Genomic DNA, 26,337 nt, shown 5'->3' with positions numbered 1-26,337 from the left:
GATGATATAGTTCAGTTGATATCAATTGGTGTTGTGGATTTGAGCGGCGCGGCGGACGGAGAGGTGGGCTTGTTCGACGGCGTAGAGGTGGGACAGACAGGCCGGGAGGACCTTCGGTAGGACTTAGAGGAACGTTGGGATTCCGTCCGTAGCCCCTCCGCAATTGGATTGATGACGGAATCACCCCAGGCGTCGGGACTATCTAACAACTCGTCCGTTATCCTGGCGTCTTCAAGCATGCGCTCTGTCTCCTCGGCGACCCAATCCAACCTTCGGCCCTCCTGACTATTGCAACCGCACCGTTCTCCATAACAAATCTTATGGAGTTCGCAGTCATCCCTGCACTCGTGGTGCCCACGTGGCCGTTGGGGTTGTCGATAGCGGAGGCGTCGAAGTACGACCGGTTCTCAAAACCCTGCGACTTGATCTCTGCGAGCATTCGTTTGGTCGGAAGACTTTCCTCATCTTCCCGGAGGTTGTCGACCAAGTCGGTGTTTTTGTGATGTTCATGTTAAACATTGAATCCACCTGGTGGAGGACGAAAGCCTTGCGGTCTGGGTCGAAGACGAGCACATATTGACTGTCTGCTGCAGTGCGGACCCCATTGTATTGATATTTGTCTCCGTTATCATCGAAGCCGAGGTTGTACGAGCGTTCATTCTGCGCCTTCGCTCAGCCCGTTCCTCACGTCCCTCGACCTCACGTCATCCTCACAACTTCTCGTCTTGGGCTTGGTAGCCTGGTGATCTTCGCGGCTGCAGCGCAGGCGGAGGCAAAGCAAACCCATCGTTTGGGACAACTGGTAAGTGCAGCGCCAGCTCGGCCTCTGGTGCTGGCGTGAGCAGCCCCATCACGATTTGTGCCTCGTGATGCTCGTGATGATGGGGTACGAGGACTGGCGTGGGGAGGCCATTAACGACCTGTGTCTCAAAATGTTCATCATGATGAGGCACCACCGGGGCTGGCTCGGGGGGTAGTTGTGCAGCTATGACCTGCTGGTTGAAGTGCTGCGCATTCTGGTCCTGATGGGCGAGCGGGAGACCCAGGAGATCCGAAAGAGCATGTCCTGCACAAACAGCCAGTTGCGCAGGAAACAGGTATCTTCGCAGACAAAACGATGGAGGGAACTTAGGTGCGGTCCCCCCTGAATTTTGGTTCGTAGTTGGGGAAAAAATTGAACATATCGTCGAGCCCAATGCAAACGCCCCTGATAAGGTCGATAACAAACACCCCGGGTACGACTCAGGTCGTAGGTAGCCGGCGAGATTTGGTTGTGCTCTTGGTATCGATCGAGGGTTGTCACTCTGGTCTGGCATTCGTCGAGAATTCGCTGAGTCTCGAGAACTGACCCGTTGACAAAATCGTGCTGCTTAGCCAGACCAACATGATTTGGTCGTAGACGGGCAGTGCAACAACCCCAAAGCAAGACCAACATGATTGGGTCGTAGACCGGCAGTGCTCAGAACTGAACCTCTTTTGGTCAGATACTTCATGACGCCTTTGATGTTGCCAGACTCGCCCCAAACGTGCAACAACCCCGAAGCAAGACCGCATGATCTGGTCGTAGGTTGGAGGAGGAGAGTTTTAGCAATTGCTTTGGACGCCGCGCTGAGGCGAAGACCCAAAAGCCAGACCAACATGATTTGGCCGTAGACGGGCAGTGCAAAACCCAACCTGGGCTGTGACGGCGATGTTCTTGAGGTCTTGGTGGTTGCGGCGGATGTGATGGAGGTGACCGAAGAGGCGGTCGAGGTGCGAGAACTTTGGCCAGGGCGGGCCTGGTGCCCGTGGTGACCGTTGTTTCGAATCTTGGCCATTTGGTGCTGATTTGGACGGAAAAAAAGGATAAATTTCTCTTTTGAGTGAAGCGTGAGCAGATACTCGACGCATTACCGCCTCCATCGATGGACTCATTTCAACTCCGATGGAAGGACGGACATCAGGAGCAGCGGTCTCTTGGGTGCCTCCTCCCGGGGACTGGGAGCCGGGGAAGGTGACTCCGGCGAAGATGGCATCCACTTAACATATAATCCCAGCCACGGCCAAGATCATCAGGAACCCCAGGACCACTCCCCCTACCACAACCACCATGTATGTTGCGAGGAGAAACATCAAGGAGAGGGGGAATGCCATCGTTACAATGGCGTGGATGTATACGAGGTAATACAAGTATGTGACGGCGTCGTGCTGATGGCGTCGGTGGAGGCTTGGTGACGGAGGTCACGGCAGCCCAAAAGCCCAACACAAGAGCCCGGCACTTGGCTCCTAGGACGAAGTCGTTGATCCGAGATATCACTTGTTCCAAGTCTTGCGTCATTTGACTGTTGGCAATGATACCATGAAGTGCGATGCCCGGTTCGGGCTCGCTGCTTGGGCTTGGGCTGTACGCAATGGGCGTCTCGTCTTCAAACATTTCTGAACCTCGGACGTGTTTGGAGAGAGATTGAGGAGGGAGAGAGGCGTTCGAAGGTTTCGTCAGGTCAATAAGGACCTGTGGAGGTTTGGCCTCCTGATAGATCTGCGCAGGTCGAATCTGCTGGCAGATTTGGGGAGACACGGTGTCTGCCTCTCTGTTTGCATCGTGGTCATTGTTCGTGGATTTGTGTCTTTGTGTTTGAACTTACCATTTCGGACGCCAGACTGGGTTTTCGTCAAATTGACGACGTCTTTGACATCCTCACTTCCACTCGAGGTTGACCCAGTCCTGCAGGTTCTTCTGTGACTGTTTGTCACCAAGGCGACTGTGCGGAATCAACCTGGTTGTCAACCCAGTGTTGGGTTATGACAGCCTGAGTGATGTTGGACTCCCTGAGTGGTAGATGGCCAGGTAGAAGTTGCTACGGTCGGAGAGGTCGAGGAAGAGGCGATCCTGCTCAAAGGCTGAGCTGCGGCGTATAACGCTGCTGATGCCACATGAACACTTCCCGGTTGAGATGGAATTCTCCTGCACTGACACTGAATGTTAGCGTCTGACACAAACGAAGGGGTCAAGAGTGGACGTCGAGTCGACTGACCTGGGTGGTACACGTATTTGCTCCAGTGGAAACACTGACTCGATGTTGGACGTGGCCAACAATGCTGATTTGACGAAGACGGGAGTTGAGATGGGTTTCGCTGATGGACACAAGCAAGAAAGGCAAAAGCAAGAAAAAGAAAGAAAAAGGTGGAAGGATATGTTGAGATGGCGAAATATACAAGATATGTGAACTGATGAGATGATGGAAAATATATGTTAAGAGTGCTGGTTTGTCGAGTAGTGAGAGGTGAGAAAGCCGGGGGGACTGGGGGATCTTATACCAGTCCAGAGGTCCCAATCACTCCGGGAGGCCGTGTGGACTCATCTTGTATCACCTTCCCGTGTTGACAGCATCCTGACGAGATGTTGGCTGTCGCGGTAGGAGCGCTATCTTGAGTGTCCGGTAAGAGAGGGCGAGGCATGATGAGTTGAGCAGGCAGCCCCTACAACACAGAAGGCTCTCACGGCCAAAGGAGCAGGCGAGCGCCGACTCCGAGGCAGGGCGGTACCCAAGTACCTAGCTACGTGAGCCAGGTTGCAGCCAATCACATGTCATCACGCTGACGAAAGAGGCAGTCCCACTTTAACTTCCACTTGCAAGCCCCACTTGTCACCTCCCGTCAGTGCCTCTGCAGCTCCGGGCCCGTCCCTTCTTTCTTCCACCAGACACGACTGATTGGGATAAGAACAGGACGGATGCAAGAGGATCGCGAACTGCTTTCTGCCCTCGCGCCTGCCCCTGATCCTACTGTGACGCTACCACAGAGCAACTACAGTCCCGAGTACCTCTCCACCATCAATCTGCCGCGGCTCCTTCCCGTCTCATGGACTCGACGCGCCACGGTCCCGTCGGTGCCGACCCAGAGGTCGACAGGCAGAACCTTCCTCGTTTGAACTTGCCCTTGAGGTGGCGCCATGCTTGACAGGCCCGACAAATCCAATTTTCCTGTCCTCTTTCCCTTCTTCAGCAACAACCCGCCTCCTCGCGACCGCCGAGTACAATGTCGATTCCGGAGAAGCTCCCCGTCTCAAGCTGTCGCTATGAAAGGACTTCCTCCCGTCAGCTCATTAGCATCCGGTACCTCTTCCCAACGGGACAAGCTCACCGACCGAGGCAACCGTCCCCCAAGGTCCGTCGTCAGTCTTCCCTCACGTCCTCACGACCCAGCCTACCGAAAAATATCAACATCTCGAAGATGGCCAAGCGCAGACTGAGACGAAAGAACTTGCCCACATCGACACTTGCCTTGGGGTGTCCTCGCAAAAACTCCTCCTTCCTAGAGGACAGGGCCGGGACAACGATGACGGAGTGGCGGACATCGCAGAATACCGAACGAACAAAGAACACACTTGCCAACCGCCGCACAAAACAAGAGCATCCCGGCACCCACAGCTTCTTGATCGAGAGAACAATAGGGGGAGTAGTCGTCGGGGTCAAACAGGCTCGCACGAGGACGTGAAGACGGAGCACACACACACACACACGCAAACACAACCTGGAAGAATAGCACATGCTTCATTTCCACCGTCGCTGCTACATTTAGAGCCACGGTGCAAGATACCTACCAGCAGTTGCAGCTCCCCGGCCGTCGCCACCTCACATGGAATCCCCTGCCCCATCCACTAAGACAGCCGCACCCAACACAACGCGATCCGATCATCCGAATACATGTCCAACAGACAGCTCGCGACAGAGACCATCCCTAGATTTCACCGACCGGAAACCGAGATACGACGAACGACACAGCCACTCTGCCAGGCTAGCACCTCGCCGCATAGAACAAGAGCCTTCCGACACAGGGCATTCCCACGGTCGAAAGGTGGACAAGCTAGGAAGAACCTCCATGGTCGAGTCCGGCAGGCTGGATAAGACAGAGACACAGACACACGAACACGACAAAAGAACAAGCACAGAGGCTGATACTTCGTTCTCCTAATTATCACAGTCGCTATCTGAGTTGTTCCAAAGGAATCACAATGCGGCTTCCGGTCCGCCACAATGTACCCTTGTGCTAGTCTTCGAAACACCAACCTGATCGCAAGCGCGTCTAGCTTGACAGGAGAGCAGGTACAACATCACAGCCCTGAAACCAACAACACCGTTTCTAAAAACAAACACCATTCTCAGGGCATCCGGGAGAACAAAGCTCTGACCGCGCCTTCACTTCGCCCAAACTACCTATAAACAACAGCACCTTGCCAGCAAGGACCGAGACGATTCCGTGTCTCGAGAACCCACCCCCAAACATCCATGAACCCCTTCACATTCTGACTCCCCTCCCACTGCTCCCATACATCTTCCCTGCTTCCCAAACTCCTAAATACCTCCAGCGCCGCGTTCCTCGTCTCCTCGTCGGGCACATTGGCCCAGGTCATCTGAGGGTCTGAATCATTTCCGAAGATATCGTAATGACGATCTAGAAACTTTTCGATCTCCGCGACCACATATACGTCTCTCTGGGATTCCGTCCGCGGCCCCTGCGCAATGCGATTAACAACGGAAACATCCCAGTTCCCACTTAAGAGCGACGGATCAGTCTCCGACTCACTCCATTCAAAAAGGGTCCAGTCCAAAATATCCGCCTTCCCATTGGTTAGAGTGCCCAAAAACCCCTCGCAAAAATCGGCAGCAATAGGGCAAGGAAGCCCGACACCCTCACCAAACCTTTGGACCGCGGCAAGCACGTCCTCGTCCAATAAACGCTCATCGACGCTCATCTTAAATACCGCAAACTGTGCGCGGTGGTAGAAGTCAGGGATGGCTGTCTCCGACCCAAGAAGGCAGTGGACGGTATCGTTATAAAGCCGTCTATGTTTATCATGGAGGACCCTCTCGGCGATCCCATCCGTATCTGGGACGATGAGTGCTGAGGGGTGAGACGGGTCGCTGAAGTAGCTAGCGTCGGGGTCCAGTTCGTAGTCTGGGGCGGGGTTAGGGAAGATAGGCCGGGAGGACCTTCGGTATGATTTAGAGGAACGGTCGGACCGCTGCGGAAAGCGGGTGGACCGGTATGGAGGGTAACGGATGGCGGTCGTTGTGGACGAGGTGCTGGTGGTGGTGGAGTTGGTTTTGGTTGTGGTGCCGCGAGTGACGGTCGTGAAGGCGGCATGGTGACCCCGGGTGAGATGGTGCTCTTCGAATGCCGAGACTACTCGGGCGTGTGAGTGACCTGGGTAAATGGCCAGGTAGACGGCGCTGGGGCCGGAGAGATTGAGGAAGAGAGAGGCGCGGTAGGGGATGGACTCTGAGGAGGTCTCTGAGGGGGGCATTGTGGCGGTTTTCCTTTCTGGATGGAAGATTCTGTGTGAATAGTAGGAGAAGAAGAGTGTGACGGGACTGTTTTGAATTGACTGAGTAGCAAATTTGTCGTGTTGTGTTGGAGTTGGGGTTGATGGTGATGAGATGGGAAGTTTTACGTGAGGGGGGTGCCCGGTTGATATATCTCACTCAGACTACAGGTTTCCAGGAATTCTTTTTCGAAGGTAATGCTTGTGTATGACTTTGTCGTCGGGCTGTACTCGTCGAAATATGATGCATACTTCCAATGTTGTGTGGGAAGTCCGAGCTACAGAAGATGCACCCGACTACGGAACATGCACTCAACGGGCAGCAAAGAGGCAGACGGATTCAAGAATGTGTTGTATCCGATTCGGGCAGATGTTGTTGAAGTTTCCTGACAAGGAACATGTCGGACTCGGGGGCTTTCAGGAGTTCAGGTCGGAGATTCAAGTTTCGACGCCGGGACACGCCGTCACGAACAAACTCCTTGGACATCCCCCAAGTCCCAACGCAAGCCTCGGACTGTGTCCTTCGGCGCAAAAGCACGGCATCGTCTCAGACTCATGATCATGATCATGGCCGGTAATGCTTGGATCTGTTATCGGGCGGAGGGCAGTGGTAAGTTGCTGCGTGCATATATGTGTGTGCTCCTTGCCCGACAAGCTGGGTTGTCTGAAAAAAAAAAAAAAAAAAAAAACCTCAATGCTCACAGGAACAACGGCCACCATATGCGTTGCATTTATTCTTCACACATCCTGCCAGGCCGTCCAGGTAATCTTTCCCCCCTGAGCGTGGCTTTGGAGCCCCCAAACCCGAAGAAACTCGGGGCATCGAATTTCTTTGTCCAGCAGCTATGCACATGCAAGGCATGAAGGGGAATTTGGTGACTGGGCTAATGGATATCTGATATGTAGGTGGTGGAATATCTATGAGGCTCAAACACAGCGCATATATCCAATGCGAAGAACATATAAGTCCGAGATATTCATGCACCACCCAAGCCCGGATAGTTTAAGCTGCCGGTCATATCGTTTGTGGCCACTCTTCTACTGCATCTCATATCTGGATGTCCGAGGACTACGTTTGATGGCGAATCAGGCATCGAATATACACGGCGGCGAACAGGAAATTATCCTTGGGAAAAGAGTATAAAGTGTCGGGACTCTCCCCATTCCATCCTTCCCATTTCTTTTCTTGCCGGACAAAGTGTCATCATCAAATACACATCTCTCATCTCCACGACCGATAAATCCTCCAACAAACACACACCAATCTTGTCTTGAACTAAAAACTCTCAAGTGTCAACATCACAAACTGAACTCCAATCTCCACGAGCAGGTCATTCACATTCTCCACGAACAACATATCCCCCAACGGATCGAAGAAAACTCTACCAAGATGCCCAACGTTACGTCTGAAGTTGAGAGGAGGTACTCCTCCTCCACCGACTCCTCAGTGGCGGTCACAGCTGGCAGCTCAAACTCCCACTCGAGCTCCAGCCCTGCAACAACGACCTCAATCCCAGACCAGCACCAGCATGTGCAGGAGAGCCAGAACCAAGCACCAGCCCCAGCCCAGATTCCACACCAGGACCACCAGCACCACCAGTATCAACATTGCCACCACCAGCACCCGGACCAGTACCACCCGGACCAGCACCACCCGGATCAACATTACCACCACCACCACCACCCCCACTCCCCCCAATTCCTCCGCCTCCAGTCCACTTGGATCTACCACCTCTACGCCGTAGAACAGGCCCGCCTCTCCTTCCTCCGCGCCGCTCAAATCCACGACACCACATGGGATCAACTGAACCACATCATCTCCCGGTACCATACCATGTCGGAGGACGACCGCCAGTGGCTCGTAGCCCAATTCACTTGGGACGAACGGCGCCTTTTGCGCGAGGCAGAGTGGAAGTTGTGGGATTTGGTAAATATTGACCATCCAAGGCTGGTAGAGATGGTGAGGGCGTATGCGGAGGGGGTGTGGAGGGAGAGGGAGGAGGAGATGGGTAGACAAAGACAGAGGGAGGAGATGAGGAGGTGGGAGGAGGTGGTTAGGAGGGAGAGGGAGGAGAGGGAGGAGAGGGGGAGGCAGTTGGAACGGGTGGAGGTGGAGGAGAGGAGGGTTAGGTTGGAGAGGGTGGTGCAGGAGATGGTTAGACGGAGGGAGGAGGCTAGAAGGTTGGAGGAGATGGGTAGGAGGCAGAGGGAGGAGAGGGAGAGGTATTTGGAACGGGAGAGGGAGAGGAGACGGAGGGAGGTGGGGGAGTTTGAGGCGAGGCTGAGGGGGGCAGAGGTGGAGGAATCCGAGGAGCGGCCGAGGGGGATGGGGAGGGAGTTGAAGGACGCTAGTAGGAGGAACGAGGAGAGGTTTAGGAGGTGGATGGAGGAGTCGAGCAGAAGGGAGGGGGAGGGGTTTAGAGGAGGTTGCGAGGACTGTGGGAGAGGTGAGGGTTAGAATGACGAATGAGGATGTCTTGTGCCCAGCCGGCCAGCCGCCTGCCTGCCGGGCTGGGCCCACTCTCCAGCACCACCTTTAGCTAGGTAGCTTTCCCCCGCGCTCGTTCGTAGCCTTGTTTTCCTTCCGAATACTACAAGTTCTCTCTCGCCTTCTTGTTCCTAGGTACTATCGTGACGGTCCAAGAGGATGTGAGAAGGAGGTGGATGGAGGTATGCGAGGAGATATGTCAGCGGGGGTTATCTCAAGGAGGGCAGACGCCTTCCTTGGCTTTGCCCTCTGCCCAATGAAGAGTGACTGAGATGAGGTGGGGGACTTGGAGTACCTCTAGAGATGTACCGCCGTGGGAGGTGGGATGGTGAGGGCGAGGAAGGAGCAGGGTGGGAAACGACTGGAGGTATCAAAAGGGAATACAGAAGGGGAATTGGATAGGTACCTCTAGTATAAGAGAAGATCTTGAACTGTCACGATAGTGTGGGACAGAAGGCGAGTGGAAGTTGTTGATGTATTCGGAGAGAAGACGAGGCTACAGACGAACGCGGGGAAAAGCTAGCTAAGGGAGAGAGGTGGTGGTGGGAAGTGGGCCCAGCCCAGCAGGCAGGTGTCAGAGGCCAGGGGATCCACTGGGCGTGCACGTGCCCAGTTGGGCTGGGATATGCGGGATTTATCCAGATACCAGAGCTTCAAATCTACAGAGCCAGTCTTACACACACACATACACAATTAAGCCACGTTGAACTTATATCGATTATTACCAATAATATTACAATTAAGAGTCTTATTAATTCAACTATTAAAGTTATCACTAATAATAATAACCGACTAAATGATTGGTAATAATATCTATAATTAAAATTAATAGCGTTACCCTCAACGGCCCTAAGGATTAACCGGCCTAGGAAGATGCCTTTATTTCTATAGCCTAAATTTTAGATTTTTAGAAGTATATCGACCCGAATAACCGCGTTCCCTAACCAACCGAACCAGTAGAATCCAATATCGCCAATTACTAAAAGGAAGTTCCCGTTAGAAAAATTAAAGAAGCTAAGAAGGATAAGGAGGTTACCCTCTTTATTACTGCTAAACTATATAGCTTCTATTATAAATATAATTATTATAATTATATAATTAAAAAATTAGATTAGTATATAGAGATTAACACCTTTTCCAACTTAAGTATTAAGAAGATTATATTAAATCGTTAAATATTTAAAACTATTAGAAATAATTCTTAGGAAATTAATTTTATTAAACGTATTAATCTATACGAATAGTATAATAATTTTAATAAATCTACCGCTTTTAACGACTGTAAAGTAAAGAAATTCGCCCGGGTTAGATTTATTAATATTCTAAGCCCTTTAATAGAGCTAATTATAATTAATATAATTAGACCTTTTAATAGGAGGCGGCTATAGCCCTCTATATTATTAGAGGAATTATTAGAATAAACAAATTAAATTTTTAATTCTTAGAATTCTATATAATTATAAGGTTAAATTTTTATACCGTTTAGGTAAATAATTATTAATTCTATTATAATAAAGAAATCCACAGAAATTTTAATTTCAAAATCTTTTTCTATACTATAGTTAAAGATTTTCGCAAAGTAATAATAACGAATACTACCTAGGGAAAGGGTCGTGCCCCCCTATTTAAAAGTACTACGTTCGTAGCTACGTTAAATAATAAGTCTATTAAAGAGGATATTCCTAGCGATAAATAAAATTTTAACTCGGAGGTAAAGGGACGGAGAGAGGGTATAAGTAAAAACGGTAAATTTAAGAAGAATATTAATAAGAATAAATATACTTCTTCTTCGTCTTTACTAACTAACGAATAAACGATTATATTAATCCTTATATAAATTTTATAAATAGTCGGCCTATAATTTAAATAAATATTACTACGCTAAATTATAATTGATTTATAAAAGTTAGATTGAAAATATTATAATTAAGAAGCGTGTACTTACTAATTTAAAGAAGGATAAAATATTTAAAGAAGCCGTTAACCGTTTATAAATATAATAGGATAATAAGGATTAAAATAATTAATTCTATAGTCGCCAGGTAAGTAAGAATAATTTCTTAGTATTTATAGCGAAATATAGCGTTATATACCTATTGAGAGATTGTATAATCTTCGATTTAGGTATAATAATATACATTTTTAATAAAATTAATCGCCTTAGAGATTTTACCCCTTTAAATATTAGTAATTATATATAGGTAGGAATTAAATGGATTCTTATAAAGGAGTATAATATTATTATAATTATAATTTAGGACGATAATAGAAATAAAGAGTTTTCATTCCTTAACGTCGTTCTAATACTGGGTATAGTTTATAATTTCTTTTTTTTAAAATAATTCGAAAATAAATGAATCTATTAAAATTATGAGAATAATTACTTACGCTCCCGCCTTACGGACTTCTTTATTTATTATATCCTTTCTAAATATGAATAATGTATTTTAGAATGTATCCCTTTCCAAAATAACGCTAACGAATCTTCTTTTTTATATAATATATAAATTATATTAAATAGAAGCCTTAAAAAGGTAAGCTCTTTAATTAATATATTTGATTTAATTACCTAAAATTCCAAATTTTAATTAAATTAACGGAATAAGAATATAACGTACAATTTAAGGGATTAGATATAATATATTGCGAACTATATGTTAAGGTTAAATTAAAGCGTTAAATGTATAGAGAAGTTTGTAATTATTTAGAGGGGCTTAAGTTATAATTAGCCGTCGATTTCTTCTTTCATAAGAAAATAAAAGTAGGGTGCTAGAAGTATTTAAATTTAATAGTAATTATAAACTAATAATTTAAATTCGTTTAAATATATTATTTAAGTAATAGAGAAGCCAAATTCATTATCGCGTATGTAGAATCCCTTTATATAGGGTTATAAATTCAGTATGAAATTATATTTCGGGTAATCGAATATAATAATGAAATAATGAATAATAAAAGAATTATTATTTAATTTATGACTAAGGAAATTACTATTGAACCTTTAGCGCTTTGTGCGTAGATTTAAAATAGCAGCGTAGAGCGTTTAAGAGGTATAATTAAAATTAAGGGTATAGTAATATAACTAAATATAAATCTTCCTTACGAATTATAGATAGAAATTATTAGAGTAATTGTATATTTATATAACCTAACTCCTAAAGCGGAATACTAATAAAAGTCTCCCTAAGACCGATTTAAAATATATTATTAATTTAACAACGGTAATATTCTTCTATTAAATCCTTCCTTTATTATTATGTACCTTAAAATATATAATTATGAGGCTTTTACTCTTATAATAAAAATTATAAAAGAATAGAATAAATTAATAAAGTTTAAGGATTGTATTTAGGTTAATTATTTGGTTGGATATTAATTAATGAATATTTATAGGATTTAGAATCCTTATACTAATTTTATTATTATTATACGAAACGGTATATTTGATAAAGACGAAGTCTTCCTTAATAATAACGTTAAAGAATCTATAATATTCTTAATATCTCCCTTAAAGAATTGATTATATAATTAAAAGATTTTTATTAAATAAATATCGTATAAATAAATATCTTATAGATCGAGGCCGTACCCGCTGTAAATAACGGAATTCCTAGCCCTATTCTTTAAAATTTTCCTACCGAAATTAAGAATATATTAAAGGAAGAAGAGGAATTAGAGTTTCTGGAAATATAAATATAATTTGGATTTTTAGAGGTCCTATGAATATTAAAAATATAATTATTAAGTTTAGAAATACCGTAAGGGTTTTTAGAACCCTTACTATTACCGCCCGAATAATCGCCGTTAAATTTTTAGAATACAATTTTAAATTCGAAGGATAAAGAAAAGGGCTATTTTCTTACGCCTCCTAATAGCCTAGCCGCGTTTTTAATAATTAACCTTTTTCGTTCTAATAAAGAATTATAGTGAATTATAAATTAATACCTTTATTAGGCTTCGTTGTTCTTATTTATAAAGGGTAATCAACCTATAGGCCTTTAGAGAAATAAGGTTGTAGATTAAACTTTCTTAGAATAAATAAGAAAGAGGGGTATTGATATTAATCCCGGCTATAATTTTAAATTAAAAATAATAAAGGAAATTATTAACCGCTATAGAGTAAAGGGTATATTAAAGACCCTTTATCGAACTAACTTTTTACCTCTTCCAAAATACTAGAATAATTTCAATTTTTATCCTTTTGAAGAATTCTTCAAAGTTATAGAAAAGGAATATTTAAATAAATATAAGGATAAGAAATTTTAAAGGTAAATTAGTATCGAAGAAGCGGGAAATAAGGAGATATTCGGTTTAATATAAGTATATACCTATAAATTTAATAAAAACGGTTAGTTCTTTAAATATAAGGCGTACTTAATTATATATAGGGATTAACAGTTTAAAGATAGCGTACGTAAAGTATACATAACGATTTTAATAATTAGGTCGTTCTATATCCTAATAATTATAGCTGCCTACTTCAACTTTAATTTAGTTTAATACAACGTAAAGAATACGTTTATTAATATCATATTTAATAAAATAATATTTATAAAAGTTCCCCCTAAATATATTAAGAAATGTTAAGTATTTTAATTATTACGTACGTTATAGAATTGATAGAAATTTCCTTTCCTTTAGTAATAGGAATTTATTAAAATTTTCGTAACTATAAGTATAAATCCTTTCTCTATAGAGTTTAGTATCCTAATTAGAAATAACGTATTCTTTTTCTTTTATATTAACGATATTATTATTATTTAAAAATATAGAAATAAAGAAATTACTATAACTAAGGGGGTAGTAGTTACTATAGAGAGAAAATATTAATTAATAAGTAGAGAACTATTAAAATAGTTTTTGGGCATCGAAATTATTCGAAACCGAAAGAAGAGATTAATTTAGTTATTATAGTACAATTATATTTAAAAAATCGTAAAAAAGGTTAAACGTATTAAAAGATTATATTCTACGTTTATAGTTAGAGAGGAATTCCTATTTTATCAAAATAATGTAGCCCCGTACGAAATTTACGTATATTAAGTCAAAATCGGTTTAATTTTCTATATTGTTATTATATCACGACTAAACGTAATTTTCCCGGTCTCTAAATCTATTCGATTTAATTTAAATTCTACTTTAGTATATTATAGAGTTATAGACAAAATATTATTTTACCTTTTTACAATTTAAAATTACGCTCTTTAATTAAATAGTAAAAATTATTAGGATTTTTACGTTATAATTAAATCTTTATTTATAAATAATACTTTTAATTAAAACAATTCAAAAGCGTTTATATTTAAATTTTTAAGCGCTATAATTGATTAGCGAACTAATAATTAAAATATAATTACAATTTTATCTATAGAAATTAAATTAGTATCCTTTAATTAAAGAATTAAAGAGGCTATTTACATTCGCTGTCTCTTTAACGAACTTACCCTAAGGTTCGAAGATTAAAAGGTTATACCTATAAATTAGAATAATGAATAGACGATATAATTTATTATAAAGGATGGTGTTCGGCTGGTAATTAAATTTAAGAGAAAGTCTTTATCGCACCGTCGTAAAAGTCTTCAGGCACCGTCGACCCACCCTCTCCCGCTCTCTCCCCACCTTTCCCGCTTTCCCGACCAATAAAAATCGGTGTATCCAAAGCGCGGACTATCTTCGCTTTAGCGTGGTATTCTTTTATAGATTTCGCCTAGAAATCTAGGCATTATATTATTTTATAGTATAATATTAGATTGTAGTGTCCGCCCAAATGTGCACTTTTATAGCGATTATTTTATAGGGTATTTTATAAGGTATCTGTAGGGTAGTTAGTGGTACGGTCGTATATTTTACTCAATTGCACTCAATTAATCACAAATCTAGGAGCTTGGCAGGCGCGGTACGAAGGGGATCAGTGCAAGGTAGAGACAATATAGTCCGCGCTTTAAATTCACCGATTTTTATTGGACAGGAAAGTAGGAAGGGTAGGACGTAGGCGGGAAGGGTGGGGGGAGGGTGGGTCGACGGTGCCTAAAGACGTTCACGACGGTGCGAAAAGACTTTCTCAAATTTAAATACGTCGATATATATAAATATTAAATAAAGTAAATATAAGAAAGGAAATTTATAAATATAATTTACGTACGTCTTAAAGAATAGATTGTAAATAGTTTTATTAAAAGCTTCCTTCCTATAGTATATTTAAAATCTATAAAATAGTTAGGATTCGTAGAGTTATAATAATTATAAATTTAATTCCGAGAATTTAATATCGGAAATATTATTACAGGCCGCCCGAAGGGTATAGAGGATTTTATAGAGGAGGATTCGGGCAACGAATCGGTAAGTATAACGGTAAATATAGTAGGGCAAGATTTTTACGAATAATAATTTGAAAGTTACTATAATAAGGAAGTAATTTGGGGATAATATTATTTCTAGCTAGTTTTAGGAGGATTTCAAGGCATTTTAAGGCATTTTTTAAGTAGATCTAGCGTAGCTTGTATACCAAATCTAAGGGGGTGTGTTAGAGGCTAGGGGATCCACTGGGCGTGCACGTGCCTAATTGGGCTAGGATATACGGAATTTATCCAGATACTAGAGCTTTAAGTCTGCAGAGCCAGTCTTACACACATATATACAATTAAGCCACGTTGAACCCATATCGATTATTACCAGTAATATCACAGCAGGCGGCACGGCTGGCACGGCTGGCCGGCTGGGCACAAGAGAAGAAGACTATCAACAGCGAATTCATTTTCTACCTACCTTCAAGCTTCTATCGTAACTCAAATGGATGTATATAGCGATAGTTCCCAGTGTTCTCAGCTATACCTCCGGACGGATGGGAGGGGAGTATATCCACAGCCTAACCAGGAATAAAGGACCGCATCCACCTCAATCTTTCTAGAGGTACAGTGAGTACCACAAATAAACGCACAACTTGGAAATTTCCCCGCAAACTACATCAAAAAATCACCTTCGTCACTCCTCGATTTGACCACTTTACTATATCCTAAACCAAATGCATTTCCTTGAGGTTAGTGTTTTTAATACCTTTTAATGTCAAAGGGACTCTTGAGTAATTTTAGTTATTAGTGGTAGTGAAAGAGTGGTGTTTATCCGAAGGTAAAGTTAGCAAATCGGTTATAGCGGGCTTATAGGGGCTTATAGTAGATGGACAATCGAGCTCTCCCTTAAGTACTTACTTTATTACCTTCTTCCTCAGGCATTTTGGGAGGAAAGAATAATCGGAAAAACACGTTCCTTTAAAAGAGTAAAATAATCCTAACGCTGAAATTCATAGATTACTGGAAGATGGGTGGTGTTGTAATTTCGAGACTTGAAAAGTACGAGTTTTGCGGGGAAATAACCAGTTGTGCGTTTTTTGATGCCACCCACTGTAGTCTCTACAATGATCGATGCCCGTACAATAAGTTGGAATGGATTGGACCATTCTCAATTCGCAAAGCAATCATCAACCAGGTGTGCTTTTCATTTCGCAATCCGCGATGCCGCACATTGTTCGGGTTGTTCGCGCGGGAAACTGGTCGGCGCCGGCGACGGCAGGATGGAGAGTACAAGTGGTCTCCACCATCTGCGTTGCGTGCCGTAGTTTGGACGATCCGCTGTTTTCTTGAACCATTTGCATTTTTGGAAGTGGCCATGGCCGCGGGTCGAATTCGGCACGCAAGACTCGAGTGTTTCGAGAGAGCGGTGGGGGACAAGCAGGGCCGGAGTGTAGTTCAGCGCCAAAACAAAGACGGAGAGGCGCCGCATCAAAGTAGTTCCGCTCGCTATGCTAGCACTTGGGTGTATGCAGGACCACGCATCTTTTGGAGATGGCATGCTGGACGAGGACCTGGATGCTGCAGTTGGCGATGTCGGCTGTGCGGTGGGCGACGACTGGACTGGGATTAAAATACGGATATCGCACTTGTAAATTTACCTTTTAACCTGGGTTCTCCTCCAGAATCACAATCAGGAACCTTTTGGAAACAATCGGTTATGCTGGTCTTGCCCACCCGATAACCGTTTCATCACTGGTTCCTTTTTGGAGTTGACCGTTGTGGTGAGGGCGCTTCTGCAGACGCGATGCACATATGGACATGAAGGACATGCACCTAGAGCAAGGAAATCTGGGAATTTGCCATGCAATTCTGGATTTGTCCTTGATTCTGATCCAACTCCCAACTTACCGGTATTTAAAGCCTTGACGACATCTCTTCTTCTCACCCTCGAATCTTCCACCCTTCATCACTTTCAATTACCATTAACACAGCCAAGACAACCATAACAGTAAACCAACACAACACACCCATCAAGCACCACAACCATCAATCACCACAACCATCCCGTCAACACTGCCCACCATGGACCGAAGCGGTAACGGAAGTTTCTCTCATCACGCCTGCCCGACGGAGCCTTCCTCAAAACGAAGCGAAGCCGTCAGAAACGTAATCAACGCCATCGAGGGATTCGCCAAACGGCTGTTGCCTGCCTTCCACCTGGACGTTTCAAAGTATCTTCCAAGGCGAGTATCAGTGCGAGGACCCCACCCAGGACGAGCACCGATAACATGGCGTGTCCCTCTCTTCTTTCCAGAGGAAGACTTTGCTGCCGACGCCATGCACGCCATACACACCATCGTTTCTCGTCGGCCGTCGACCAAAGGGCATAACCGGGGGCAACTGTCTGTGAACAATTCGAATACAATGGCTGGCGTTACTGCCACCGGCACTACGACCATCCGCAACAGCTCATCGATGGCACAAGAAGCAGCCAGCACAACAAGCGCAACGAACGCACCAAAACATGAGAGCGAGCCGCTCGATACTACTTCTTCGCAGCCCCTGAGCGACGAGGAGCAGGAGGGTAGCTGGAAGTTGCAAGAGGAAGAATACGAACTCACGCTGCAGCAGCTCAACGCCCAGCGAGATAAGATCAAACAGATATACGACAAAAAGAAGGCACAAATCGACAAGGAGTGCGGTTTAATGAGGAGCGAAGTTCGACGACATTGGTGGGATGACAGGAGGTTGAACGAGCTGAAGAGGCAGCTGGAGGATATGACGAACAAGCTACAGGAGCGGAGAGCAATAGAGAAGGAGTGGAGGAAGGAGGAGGAGGAGGAGGAGGACGGGGAAGAAAGCGAGTCAGATGACGAGGAGGATGATGAGGACGATGACGAGGAAGATGACGAGGAGGAATGGGACCCTGAGGCAGCGAAACGAAGGATTTACAAATTGGAAACTCTGAAAATGCGTCATGAATGGGAAGCACTATATTATAGAATGCTGACCGAGAAGAACGACCATACAATCAGGCTTTCGAATATAGAGAAAAAGAGAACGGAGGCTTTGTTGAAGGTTGAGGAGGAGTATAATCGGGATATGTATGCTTGGTATAAGATGAGGGATGAGTATCATAGACGGGAGATGGGAGAGGAGTCGGAAAGTCGTAATATTCAGCATTCTAGAGCCTCATATGTCAGGAGGCTGGCTACATGTACTTCAGTTGTTTGGTAATACTTGAAACCGAAGTGATATAGAGAAGACAGGCGGCAGTGAAATATGATGATAAGGTATTTACCTCCACTAACACAACGAATGACAACTGCGGGCATAGAGCACACGGAATTGCACGGTACGTCTACGCAAAAACGACTGAGATAAGTTCTTAACATGGTGTCGGTCAAGTCTGCAGGGTCTCTGTTAGTCTAATAACTTTCTTTCGATCTTATGAAGTACCGAGGATCGTGAACCTGAACAAACCCCTTCGGCCCTTCCCTCTCCAGAGAAGAACAAGTAGTGCAACGGTTATCGGGCGTTCAACGACATGGTAATTGATTAGTGACCAAACGAACAACCGAAGTTCTTGGGAAGAATCCAGGGAAACAATTTACAAGTCAGAAACCTGCCTTGTGTACCCCATTCCAGTCGTCGCCCACCCACCCTCTACCCAACCCAAAGCCGCCTACTCGGACACTCGTACATCTGTCCTCGGTAGACTCAGAGACGCGCAAAAGAAAACCCGGGACTAGCTCGACCTGAGCCACCCTTGATAATTCAGACTCTAACGTCATGCCACCAGGCCTTTTATGTTCTGTCTGTGAGGAAAAGTGGGAGACAAGTGGGAAGGCGCAACATGTTTCCCGGTCTGGAGCCCAGGCCCGTCGAGTTCAACCGAGCCTAACCGACTTCCTTCCGGATTTTCGCAAGTCCCAGTGTCCCCCGTGCGCTATAGATACCGGTTTTCTAGGACATATATGCACCGTGTTGACGGGCTTGCAGGAACTTGATGTTGCAGTGGTCGGCGATAAATGTGCTGTATGGCACTTCTCGGACGCATTGCATGTAGGTAATCAATCCAGCATCGGGCATACAGGAATTTCGAGAAGCATCAAGCACGTCATTTTCCGCCTTAATTTTTGGTCTTTCAGTTAAAACCGCGAGCACTAATCAAACTTTCTTCTCCCAAACTTTCTTCTTCGAGACTTTTATCTCCAGTCCGAAAGACGACCGATCACATCCCAATCCGAACGATAACATGACGTACGGGTACCCTACCACAGCCATCGCTGACGGAGCCAGGCAGATGGAATGCCCAATGCGGGTTCTTCCTGACAGTCCTGTCGATCCCGACCTGTTTAGCAGCGAACCCGGGTCCGGCGACGGGAGCTCATCGGCAGCCTCTACCTACCGCTGTCCTGTGGGATGGGACCCTGCGTTGATTGAAACATCTTCTACTAAACGTACGCAAGCTACCAAGCGTGGTTTTTTTACCCCGAGAGGGATAAGAAAGGGGCCCGAATATAACTACGAGTTCGTCAGAGACAACAGCGGCCATGTAGCTCCAGCCATGGCTCTCAAAGACCTTCCCAGACGACCATTTAACCCGTACACTGAGCCATGGGGTCAATATCAGGTGCCTTATCAGCCATGGTCGCCTGGTTATTCTACTCCTGGAGGGTTTGAACGCCCACGTGGCTATCTCGGCATACCTTTTAGGACCGCGGAGGAAGAAGCTGAGGATTCTTCGCTAAAGGGCGAGCCTTTTAAGTCTGCCGGGGAAGCAGAAAACAAGGCATCAGCAGAGAAGGAGGGGGAGAACACGACAACAAAACAGAAGCAGCCGCCCGCCATGGCTACTTCTACTGTGGAGGTGGAAAACACTTCCTCTACCCCTACCTCCAATTCTGGTGGCAATTTCGACGATACCATCACCAGGGCCAGAGCTTCACTGGCGCTGTCAGCTATACTGGCAACAGCAAAAATAAACACAACGACCGAAACGGATTCAACCAGGCCAGCGGATGCAACGGGTGTAACTCCGTGGCAGAGAAGCACAACCCCTCCATGTCCCCAAAAGAAGCCAATCCGCAAACCAGAAGATGACCCGCGCGAACAAGCAAAGACCACAATCCAACATGGCTTCGACCACAGACGCCACGAGAAGACACAAGCATGTCAGAAGTGGAAGGAGGAGTTAAAAGATCTAGGATTGGATGAACTAAAGGATGTGGTGAACAAAGAAGTGGAGAAGTTGTTGGGTCTTACAACGCTCGTAGACGACGTTAGGAAGGCGCGTCTGGATCACAAGTAAGAGTATGAGGAGTGGAAGGGGGACTTTGCGAGGGAACAGGCTATGATATTGTTGCGAGGATCTACAAATTTATTTGTACCCAAATTTGTGTTTACAGTAAAGCTTGCAACTCAATACTCGACCATCAAGCGAACCTCCTCTTCATTCGCAACTCGTGATGCCTTCACACAACACGGCCACATCGGTAGAACGGCCCACCTATTTAGATACATCCAGTTATAGAACATGGCGTTTACCGCGGTGCCGCCTGGTCGTAAACACCCCGCCCAATTTTCTACACCATCCGTAGGTACCTTAGTTCTATCATCTAGATATTACAGACACTTCCAAACATGCTCGAACTCAATCTCCTTACATCCGTTGACCCCGTACGCGACTCGGTACCTCTAGTTCCCGCTGTTTACAACCTTGAGTTTGAAGGAGGAGATATCTGACCTGGCGGAGACATGGCGTAACATGAACCTCCGTTCACTTCCTATCCTTCCCTACCTCTATCTTGAAACTTCGTAACCTCACAGTCCCACTACAACGCTTGCTGACCACCCCAGCAATCGGGAATAGATCTGCCATCACGGCAGTCTGCCCTGCACTACCTCGTTCGCGACTTAAATGAAACTTTCCCCACGCAAGCTTCCCTACCTCCCTACCTCTTTCAAGTGCCCCCGCGAGGTAATTGAGGGGTATTAGTTGGTCAAGGGGCTGGGGCTGGTGGTACTCCTTTCCCTCTTCTCGAACTGGTCAACAGTCTGGTTGTCGGGGGCGACTGGAGGTGACGACTAATGAGGTGGGCGGAGGAACGCGCATGAAGAGCAACGATCTCTGCGAGTGTCGCAATCGCAGCTGCTGCCTCGGGCTCATACTCCGAGAGGAAAGTGAGTACATACGGCCTCGCCAACGGTAGACCTCTTGCCGAGAATACCGGCCAGCGATGCGGCCTCTCCCATGCGATACTGTCGATTGGTCGAGTTCTGGCTCGACGAACGGACGGAGCTTGCTCCTGCTGCGAGAAGGGAACGGCGAAAGGAAGGGCAATGCGGGGGTTTGCGACTCTGCCAAGGGACCCGACGGTATGCCACATCTCCCTCTTGAGACTGGAGCTGAGGGAATGTTCGAGTGCCAGGGGACTTGGAAACATTTCGTTAAACGGTTTACACCAAAGCTAGCGTGGTTATTAACTGGCCCCTCACGCGGCACGGAGGTGAAGTGTCTCGAGGAAGACAGCGGCAGAGTGCTGTGTGACTGGGCCTCGATGGCTCGGATCAAGGAGTCGCAAGCTACCCGAGGTCTTTCTTTACTTTGGTGGTTGCTGTCGCGGCCCGGACGGAGAGGAAGCATCAAAAGGCAGCTTCAACGCAACACGTTGAAGGAGGACGCGTTCGTGCTTGGTCAACAGAACACTCCTTCTTGATCACGATGGGTGAACGTGTTGTGGTAACTGCCGCTGCTGAGCTTGGAGTAGTATGCTTTTAGTATATAGACATAACAGAGAATCCACGAGGCGTGTCGAACTCCAGGTGGCAGTCAAACAACTAGAAAGCAAGTAGAGTGTCGGCGTGACGCGTGATAAACTTTTCAAGGCCCGCCTGGCTATAGCTGATGCTCTCGAGGCTCAAAACAGCCCACGAGATTTTGGCAGGTAGAACTCAGCGCTGTTCATGGGACCACTCTCTTGTCCGACCAGTAGATCGAAGAGGTAATAATCATGAGCCTGCTTGCCGCTGGGCCATGCGACTGGAAATCTATGTTGTGCTGTGAGAGGGAAGGCTCGTAGGTAGGCAGGTTTTGAGCGTTTGCGAGGCAACCGAGCAGTTTATGCTGCATCTCGAGGTGACGTGTCATTGACAAGCCTCCGAAGACGGACACGCCCGGTGAAATAATCTTTAATCCAGATGCGTGGGCGATCTGGATGCTCAATACGGGAATAGGCGTATCCGAAAGAGAAGGCGCTGAGCCTCCCCAAAAGGTGATTGCACATTTGTCCTTGGTGTCCTTCATCTCCTCTTCCGAAGTCACACCTCGGTGTCAGCAGCCGCGAAGCTGAAGAAGGGATATCGGGCTCGCAGGCGCATCACGGGGAAAAAAACTGGTTGTGGGATGGTGTTCATGTCGTAGATCACGGGTCTGTCAGTGAGGGTACGCGTGGAGCCGTTGGGCTCTTGCTGGCTAAGCCCTAGGGCACTGCGGCCTTTCTGTACCAAGGGGGAGGCTGGACAACGCCGCCGTTCGGTATGTTTGAGTACCTCTAGGTGGCCTCCATCCAGGCTATGGCCTGGCTGCTGAATGGGAATGTCGGCTCCGTTATCGGTCGGCTCTTGAATGTATTCGACGACGTTTTTGTAGTGCAAGAGCCGCTGTGGGAATCAGGAGATTGTGACCTATGTTCGTCGTCAGCGTCATAGAAGGTTGCGCTGTTGATCTGTGTGTTGTCCAGGTCGTTGTCCCGATCATCGTTCTGTTCCTGGACGTTCAGGAGCTGAGAATTAGTGATGATGCTGGACCGTGAAATCAGAGTAGCGGATTCGCCAGGGAGCTGTTCAGTAGAGGGAGAGAGATGGTTGGCGTTCTCGCTTGGGTTGGAATGACTGTCGGAGCCTGAAGCGACCGTGGATGTAGGTCGGCGGGACATGATTATGAGGAGACGGTTCTGGTGCAATTGTTAGATATATAAAAGTCTAAGAAACCCAAGTCTGTATTCCTTACGCGTGCTTGGAAGGACGAAAAGTTGATTGTTAAATGAAGACCACGCAATGGTTGAACAAGTGCTGGAAGCAAACAAGATCACGGACCGACTACTCCTGCTGGGTATCAGGAGATTGAAGATCGCTTCCGAATGGCCTTGCAACCACTTGGGAGCCTGACTGAAAAACACGCTCAACTACAAGAAACGAGATTGGGATATAAAACGCTTTTGATGCCTTGACCCTTTTTGATACTGGACTGGACCTCATATCTATCGCCGAACTACTTTAACCGCTGTTCCCACCGGATCTCATTACATCTCCCATGTCCACACCGGCGTAAAATCTGCCACGCTGACCCAGCGGGCTCGCCTCGGATCCTCCTCTGCTGGTTTGCCCAGCGTTCCCGTTCAGCACGGGACATGTCTACGAGGCGGTCATTAACCAAGCGACGCGGACGGACATGTCCCGTGAAGAAATCTTTGATCCAGATGCGCGGGCGCTCAGGATGCTCAGTACGCGAGTAGGCGTAACAGGGAGGAGGCTGGATAACCTCGCCGTTGGGAACGTCGGAGTAAGTGGCCTCCATCCAGGCTATCGCCTGGCTGCGAAGGGTTTCCTCCGAGGGCGGAGGGACATCAGGGGCTTGGAGGATTTCCTGGACGTCATCGTCGTCCTCGGTGGCGTCTTGGGTGTTTGAGGAAACGCTGTCGGATAAAGCCGTGTTGGATGACATGTCGTTCGAACCCGAAGCCTGCGACAACTCGGTGTTGTCAACGTGAGAGGAAGTGTCCTGAGTTGAATGTTCCACGTCGGTATTGTTGTGAACACCCTCATCACCGTCTTCGCTCTCGGGAATATGGTCTGATTGTGCACTGGTGGAGGGGCCAGGAGAATCAGGAGGCGAGGACTGATCGTTGTTGTCGGGCATCCAGATCAGGTCGACCCTGGCCTCCAGAGAGTCTGCCAGGGTCGGGAAACCAGCAGTGGGCGCCATGATGTTGAATGAAATAGTCCTGTTGTGTTTGTTAGAGAACTGGTATATAAAGCTATTAATGAGGTGGTGAGTGTATTACTCTTTTGTTTGAGAGCCGAGTGAATGTGTTTGTCTGCGGGGCAAGTCCCTCGTGCGGCGCGAGAAACTCCCGGTCGTCAAGGCGATAGTAACGCTTGTTGAAGTAGCTAAGCTACGAGGAATGTATGCGAAGAGACGATAGAATGTCTCGTCAACGTCTAGGAGGTGGTATGTAGATTGAGAGTGGGTGTGCTGCGTCTATAGGGAGAACTTGCAGAGCGTGGTGTTGCAGAGGGGAAGAAAAAACCCAAAGGGAGTGGGTTGGAAAGCAAATTTATGTGGGCGGTCCTTAGGGCTTGGGCTCCAAGACCAACCAAGGCAACAACATCGGGCGGTCAGGCCGTAGATACAAGTGAATTGTGGTTACAAGTGTCCCGCCGTGGGGCGTCTGCCGTGTGCGGGACGTGTTGTTTTCAGCCTCGCCCGGCCGAGGTTTTTGGTGAATTGTGGTCAAAGTCCAAAGAACAGATGACGTTTCATCTTGCCTTTTGGACTTTAATTGACAGACATGACCAGTTTTGTCCAATGCAGAGGAAAAGCAGCAAGGCAAAAATACGGTTTCGAGAGGAACTACCTCAAACATAACAAGGAAAAGGGGTACGAAAGCTACCAGTAGGTAGAAACTAATCATAAAAAGCGCTTGCCAGATTGCAACAACCTGGAACTAGAGGAAAAGTTGAATAGCAGATAAACCCATGACTCCTGCGAAGGTCATATTGCTTTGCAATAGCACAACATCAAATCCCAATGACTCGTCTTTACTTCCATCTCCCCAGAAGCCTGTTCCCACTCCGCCTACTCCGCCGGCTCTCCCCTATCCCTCCTCTCCCTATTCAGCTTCCTCTCCCGCTCAGCCAGGGACAAACTCACGAGGAGATCATTAGTCATCCGTCGTGGGCGTACCCGGCCAGTGGTGAAGTCCTTGATCCAGGCACGAGGACGATTTGGCCCGAATCGGGAATAGCTGTACCAAGTCGGAGGAACGACTACGATACCATTCGGTTTATCACTGTGGGTGAACTCCATCCAATCCACGGCTCTGTGGCGAAGTTCCTCTTCACTGAATCCCACCAGGCTGTGCTCTTCAACGCTGTGGTAGGTTCCGTCAGGCACGGGGTTGTTCTGGTTCTCCAGCCATGTGTAGATGGCTCTTGCTTGCGAGGCGCTGAGGTCTCCGTGGCAGGGCACAGACGCGTGGCTTTCGACGGTGGTGTTTGCGGTTTGGTTCGTCGGGTTTTTGTTGTTTTGTTTGGCCGTGTTTTGCTCACTGTCTTCCTGATATTCGGTGCCGTCGAAAGGAGACGAAAGCTTGTCATCGGAAAGAGCTACGTTGTCCGTATGCTTTTCTTGTTCGTCCTGGGGATTGATCTGGTCGGTTGCTTGTCGATGGGGGGCGTGGTCGGGTTCTTGATTTGCATCGTGGGCAACCGTTGCCTTCAAGGGAGAAGTGCCAACCGGGGTCTGGTACGACATGTTGATGGCTGGATGTTGTCTGAGGTGTGGGTTAGACTTCATTATGTATATAAATGGTAAGGAAAAGGGAACCTATCATACAATTGGTACTGTTCATTCAAAGGTACCGTTGGTGATGAAAATGTTCCTAGACTCCCTGACGAGAGTTTGTCAGAAAGATGGGGTTCTTGTATGCAGTTTCTTCGGTTCGCTACGATGCCTAGAACGCATCACAAAGGGATGCCGACAAAAATGGCGCAGCCTTACTGTTTTGAGTCGATCTGTTCAACGAGGAGAACGAAAACGGGTGATAAAGAAAAGAATAGCGAGAGCGAGTGAAGCAAGGGATCGCGAAGGCGAGGTCCAAGGCGATGATGTAAAGTATATCTAGCGATGGAGGCTCACTGGCGCAGAAGACCCGGAAAATATCATTAATCGGAATCTGGGGAGCAAGAAAACCGTGCCATCAAGAAAACCGTCACAGAACGGCGAGATCCGTGATCCTCAAAATAACCGTTCAGCTCAAAATAACCGTTGCAGCCGGATTCCTAGGCTCTGATTGGCTGAAAGAAAATTGGGGCGCCATGTGCGTTGGACGGGAGTTTAAGAGTCTTGGTGGGACTCCTTTTTGGGAAGGGACGATGGAAAAAAGAAGGTTAGGAAGGTGTAATGGGAAAAAGAATGGGGAGAGGAGGTGGAAGGAAAGAGAAGTAGAGAGAAGCAGAGAGAAATGGAGTTC

General features: G+C 46.6%; 8 protein-coding genes across 8 annotated transcripts; 3 read left to right on the top strand and 5 right to left on the bottom strand.

Moving 5' to 3' along the window:
- Positions 1-710: 710 nt before the first annotated feature.
- B0H65DRAFT_443226 (uncharacterized protein) lies at positions 711-2,627 on the bottom strand (the record flags this gene model as incomplete). The annotated part of the gene is made up of 5 exons (XM_062825627.1): positions 711-1,144; positions 1,472-1,823; positions 1,894-2,018; positions 2,140-2,533; positions 2,625-2,627. 5 exons carry the CDS (start codon positions 2,625-2,627, stop codon positions 711-713), a joined length of 1,308 nt encoding a protein of 435 aa, XP_062680178.1.
- Positions 2,628-5,191: 2,564 nt separating this feature from the next.
- B0H65DRAFT_443225 (uncharacterized protein) lies at positions 5,192-6,286 on the bottom strand (the record flags this gene model as incomplete). The annotated part of the gene is made up of 1 exon (XM_062825626.1): positions 5,192-6,286. The coding sequence occupies one exon, from the start codon at positions 6,284-6,286 to the stop codon at positions 5,192-5,194; it is 1,095 nt and encodes a 364-aa protein (XP_062680177.1).
- A 1,408-nt stretch (positions 6,287-7,694) lies between these two features.
- Positions 7,695-8,762, top strand: B0H65DRAFT_549599 (uncharacterized protein; the record flags this gene model as incomplete). The annotated part of the gene is made up of 1 exon (XM_062829670.1): positions 7,695-8,762. One exon carries the CDS (start codon positions 7,695-7,697, stop codon positions 8,760-8,762), a length of 1,068 nt encoding a protein of 355 aa, XP_062680176.1.
- Positions 8,763-17,161: 8,399 nt separating this feature from the next.
- On the top strand, positions 17,162-18,316 carry B0H65DRAFT_443224 (uncharacterized protein; the record flags this gene model as incomplete). The annotated part of the gene is made up of 1 exon (XM_062825625.1): positions 17,162-18,316. One exon carries the CDS (start codon positions 17,162-17,164, stop codon positions 18,314-18,316), a length of 1,155 nt encoding a protein of 384 aa, XP_062680175.1.
- Positions 18,317-19,337: 1,021 nt separating this feature from the next.
- On the top strand, positions 19,338-20,393 carry B0H65DRAFT_443223 (uncharacterized protein; the record flags this gene model as incomplete). The annotated part of the gene is made up of 1 exon (XM_062825624.1): positions 19,338-20,393. One exon carries the CDS (start codon positions 19,338-19,340, stop codon positions 20,391-20,393), a length of 1,056 nt encoding a protein of 351 aa, XP_062680174.1.
- Positions 20,394-22,635: 2,242 nt separating this feature from the next.
- Positions 22,636-23,019, bottom strand: B0H65DRAFT_443222 (uncharacterized protein; the record flags this gene model as incomplete). The annotated part of the gene is made up of 1 exon (XM_062825623.1): positions 22,636-23,019. The coding sequence occupies one exon, from the start codon at positions 23,017-23,019 to the stop codon at positions 22,636-22,638; it is 384 nt and encodes a 127-aa protein (XP_062680173.1).
- Positions 23,020-23,354: 335 nt separating this feature from the next.
- Positions 23,355-24,068, bottom strand: B0H65DRAFT_428489 (uncharacterized protein; the record flags this gene model as incomplete). Its single annotated transcript, XM_062824764.1, has 1 exon — positions 23,355-24,068. One exon carries the CDS (start codon positions 24,066-24,068, stop codon positions 23,355-23,357), a length of 714 nt encoding a protein of 237 aa, XP_062680172.1.
- An 832-nt stretch (positions 24,069-24,900) lies between these two features.
- B0H65DRAFT_589446 (uncharacterized protein) lies at positions 24,901-25,880 on the bottom strand. Its single transcript, XM_062831033.1, has 2 exons — positions 25,701-25,880; positions 24,901-25,638 (listed from the first exon to the last, which is right to left on the bottom strand). Exon 2 carries the CDS (start codon positions 25,617-25,619, stop codon positions 24,942-24,944), a length of 678 nt encoding a protein of 225 aa, XP_062680171.1. The 5' UTR covers positions 25,620-25,638; positions 25,701-25,880; the 3' UTR covers positions 24,901-24,941.
- Positions 25,881-26,337: the final 457 nt, after the last annotated feature.

Source organism: Neurospora tetraspora (assembly GCF_033439725.1).
Source record: "Neurospora tetraspora strain CBS 560.94 chromosome Unknown B0H65scaffold_5, whole genome shotgun sequence".
Taxonomy (NCBI): Eukaryota; Fungi; Ascomycota; class Sordariomycetes; order Sordariales; family Sordariaceae; genus Neurospora; species Neurospora tetraspora.
This window is presented reverse-complemented; position numbering and strand designations above follow the sequence as displayed.

Coding starts and splice junctions, on each gene's coding strand:
- B0H65DRAFT_589446 (XM_062831033.1), bottom strand. CDS start 25,619: ATGTCGTACCAGACCCCGGTTGGCACTTCTCCCTTGAAGGCAACGGTT.